This window comes from Nicotiana tomentosiformis, chromosome 1, assembly GCF_000390325.3.
Source record: "Nicotiana tomentosiformis chromosome 1, ASM39032v3, whole genome shotgun sequence".
Lineage (NCBI taxonomy): Eukaryota > Viridiplantae > Streptophyta > Magnoliopsida > Solanales > Solanaceae > Nicotiana > Nicotiana tomentosiformis.
The window spans coordinates 124725409-124728584 of NC_090812.1; the positions used below are offsets into that span (position 1 = coordinate 124725409).

General features: G+C 45.5%; 1 protein-coding gene across 1 annotated transcript; it reads left to right on the top strand.

Moving 5' to 3' along the window:
• The first annotated feature begins 500 nt into the window (after nucleotides 1-500).
• Nucleotides 501-2757, top strand: LOC138909145 (uncharacterized). Its single transcript, XM_070200329.1, has 3 exons — nucleotides 501-1056; nucleotides 2437-2543; nucleotides 2740-2757. The coding sequence occupies exons 1-3, from the start codon at nucleotides 501-503 to the stop codon at nucleotides 2755-2757; spliced, it is 681 nt and encodes a 226-aa protein (XP_070056430.1).
• The last annotated feature ends 419 nt before the right edge of the window (nucleotides 2758-3176 follow it).

Genomic DNA, 3176 nt, shown 5'->3' on the forward strand with positions numbered 1-3176 from the left:
CTTTACTACTTTTCAGCTATCAGGGGTTGCCTTCAGATGGTGGGAGGCCTATGAGAGGAGCAGGCCAGTCGGTGCTGCACCACTTTCATTGTATGAGTTCTCCGTTCTCTTCTTGGAGAAGTTTGTGCCATAGACCCGCAGGGAAGAGCTGCATAGACAGTTAGAATAGCTACGTCAGGAGGGCATGTTTGTGACCCAGTATGAAATGAGATTTTCAGATTTGGCTCGTCACGCAGTTTGGTTGGTTCCCACTGAGAGGGAGAGTACTAGGAGGGTCATTGATGGCCTCAACTATCAGCTGCATTTGTTATGACTCGGGAGAGTGTATCAGGTGCTAGGTTCGATGAGGTGGTTGATATTGCTCGGTGGCTAGAGTTGGTTCGTAGTCAGGAGCGTGAGGAGAGGGAGGCCAAGATGCCTCGTGGTTCAGGTAGTTTCAGCGGTGTTCTCTCTGGGGTCAGTTCCACCACAGCAGGGGTTGTTCTTATAAGCCCGCTCAGATGGCTTGTCCAGATCATCGTGGTGCATCAACTAGCCATGGTTCATATAGTGATCGATCGGGTCAGTCATCTCTCAGTGCACTCCCAGCTCAGAGTTCATCTCTTTCACCTTCAGTTCAGGTTTCATCTGCACCAGGTTCCTCTGGTAGTTATTCTGGTTCTCGGGGTCCGCCTCATTACTTTCCACCATTTTCTGAGAGGGGTTGTTTTAAGTGTAGAGAGTTGGGTCATATGAAGAGGCATTGTCCCCGCCTTTCGGGAGGTCCAAATCAGCAGAGGAGTCAGGCTACGACTTTTGCACCAGTTACTTTACCACCCACTCAGCCAGCTCGAGGTGGGGCTCAGACAACTAGGGGTCGCCCTAGAGGGGGAGGCCGATTAGGTGGTGGTCAGGCTCGATTCTGTGCTATTCTTACTAGACCAAAGGCCATTGCATTAGACACAATGATCACAAGTATTGTCTCAATATGCCACAGGGATGCTTATATTTTATTTGACCCCGATTCCACTTATTTGTATGTATCATCATATTTTGCTCGCTATCTGGATATGCCCTGTGAGTCCTTAGTTTCATCTAATCATGTATCTACGCCAGTGGGCGATACTATTATTGTGTACCTTGTATATCGATCGTGTGTAGTTACTATTGGGGGATTGGAGACTAGAGTTGATCTCTTATTACTTAGTATGGTCGATTTTGACGTGATTTTGGGTATGGATTGGTTGTCTCTATGTCATGCTATTCTGGATTGTCACGCTAAGACCGTGACATTGGCGATGCTGGGGTTACCAAGGATCGAGTGGAGAGGTTCTCTAGATTAGTTTCCCAGCATGGTGATTTCTTTTCTGAAGGCCCAACGGATGGTTGGGAAGGGGTGTCTATCATATTTGGCCTTTGTGAGGGATGTTGTTGCTGATACCCCTACTATTGATTCTGTTCCGGTAGTGCGAGACTTTCCAGATGTGTTTTTTGCAGACCTCCTGGGCATGGCATTTGACAGGGATATTGATTTTGTATTGACTTAGTGCCGGACACTCAGCCTATTTCTATTCCTCCATATCGTATGGCACCTACTGAGTTGAAGGAATTGAAAGAGAAGCTTCAGGAACTTCTTGATAAGGGGTTTATTAGGCCTAGTGTGTCGTCTTGGGGTGCACCGGTTCTGTTTATGAAGAAGAATGATGGTATTATGCATATATGCATTTACTATAGGCAGTTGATCAAAGTTACGATCAAGAATAAGTATACTTTGCCACGTATTGATAATCTATTTGACCAACTTCAGGGAGAGAGGGTGTTATCTAAGATTGTTTTGAAGTCTGGGTACCACCAGTTGAAGATTCAGGACTCGAATATTCTAAAGACGGCATTCAGGACCCGCTATGGTCACTATGAGTTCCTTGAAATATCTTTCGGGGCTGACCAATGCCCCGACAACATTCATGCATCTGATGAAGAGTGTATTTCAGCCATATATTGATTCGTTTGTCATAGTATTCATTGATGATATCCTGGTGTACTCACGTAGCCAAGAGGAGCATGCCCAGCATTTGAGGATTGTACTACAACGGTTGAGGGATGAGAAACTTTATGCCAAGTTCTCCAAGTGTGAGTTTTGGCTTAGTTCAGTGGTGTTCTTAGGGAACGTGGTGTCTAGTGAGAGGATTAATGTGCATCCAAAGAAGATAGAAGCGGTTAAGAGTTGTCCCAGACCGTCCTCAGCTACTGAGATTCAAAGCTTTCTCGGCTTGGCCAGTTATTATCGTCGCTTCGTGGAGGGTTTCTCATCTATTGCAGCGCCTTTGACCAAACTAACCTAGAAGGGTGCTCCATTCAGGTGGTCGGATGAGTGTGAGGAGAGGTTTCAGAAGCTCAAGACTGCCTTGACCACAGCTCCAGTTCTAATTTTGCCTTTAGCTTCTGGCTCTTATACAGTTTATTGTGATGCATCTCAGATTGGTATTAGGTGTATCTTGATGCAGGAGGGTAGAGTGATTGCTTATGCTTCACATCAGTTGAAGCCATATGAGAAGAACTACCCTGTTCATGATTTGGAGTTGGCAGCCATTGTTCATGCATTGAAGATTTGGAGGCATTATCTCTATGGTGTGTCTTGTGAGGTATTTACGGATCATCGGAGTCTCCAACACTTGTTCAAATAAAAGGATTTAAATTTTAGGTAATGGAGATGGTTGGAGCTACTAAAGTACTATGATATTACCATTCTGTATTATTCAGGGAAGGCCAATGTGGTAGCCGATGTCTTAAGTAGAAAGACAGTGAGTATGGGTAGCCTTGCATTTATTCCTATTGGTGAGAGACCACTTGCAGTTGATGTTCAGGCCTTGGCCAACCAGTTCGTGAGATTAGATGTTTTGGAGCCCAGCCGGGTTCTAGCTTGTGTGGTTTCTCGGTCTTCCTTATATGATCATATCAGACAGTGCTAGTATGATGATCCCCATTTGCTTGTCCTTAAGGACACGGTTCAGCACGATGATGCCAAGGATGCTACTATTAGGGATGATGGAGTGTTGAGGATGTAGGGTCAGATATGTGTGCCTAATGTAGATGGGCTACGTGAGTTGATCCTTTAGGAGGTCCATAGTTCACGGTATTCCATTCATCCGGGTGCCGTGAAGATGTACTAGAATTTGAGGCAACACTATTGACGGAGG

Bases quoted from the DNA above. Each gene is read 5' to 3' on its own strand.
- LOC138909145 (XM_070200329.1), top strand. From the start codon at position 501: ATGGCTTGTCCAGATCATCGTGGTGCATCAACTAGCCATGGTTCATAT. The intron at 1,057-2,436 runs GTGAGTCCTTAG...GCTCTTATACAG, and splicing joins TCGCTATCTGGATATGCCCT to TTTATTGTGATGCATCTCAG.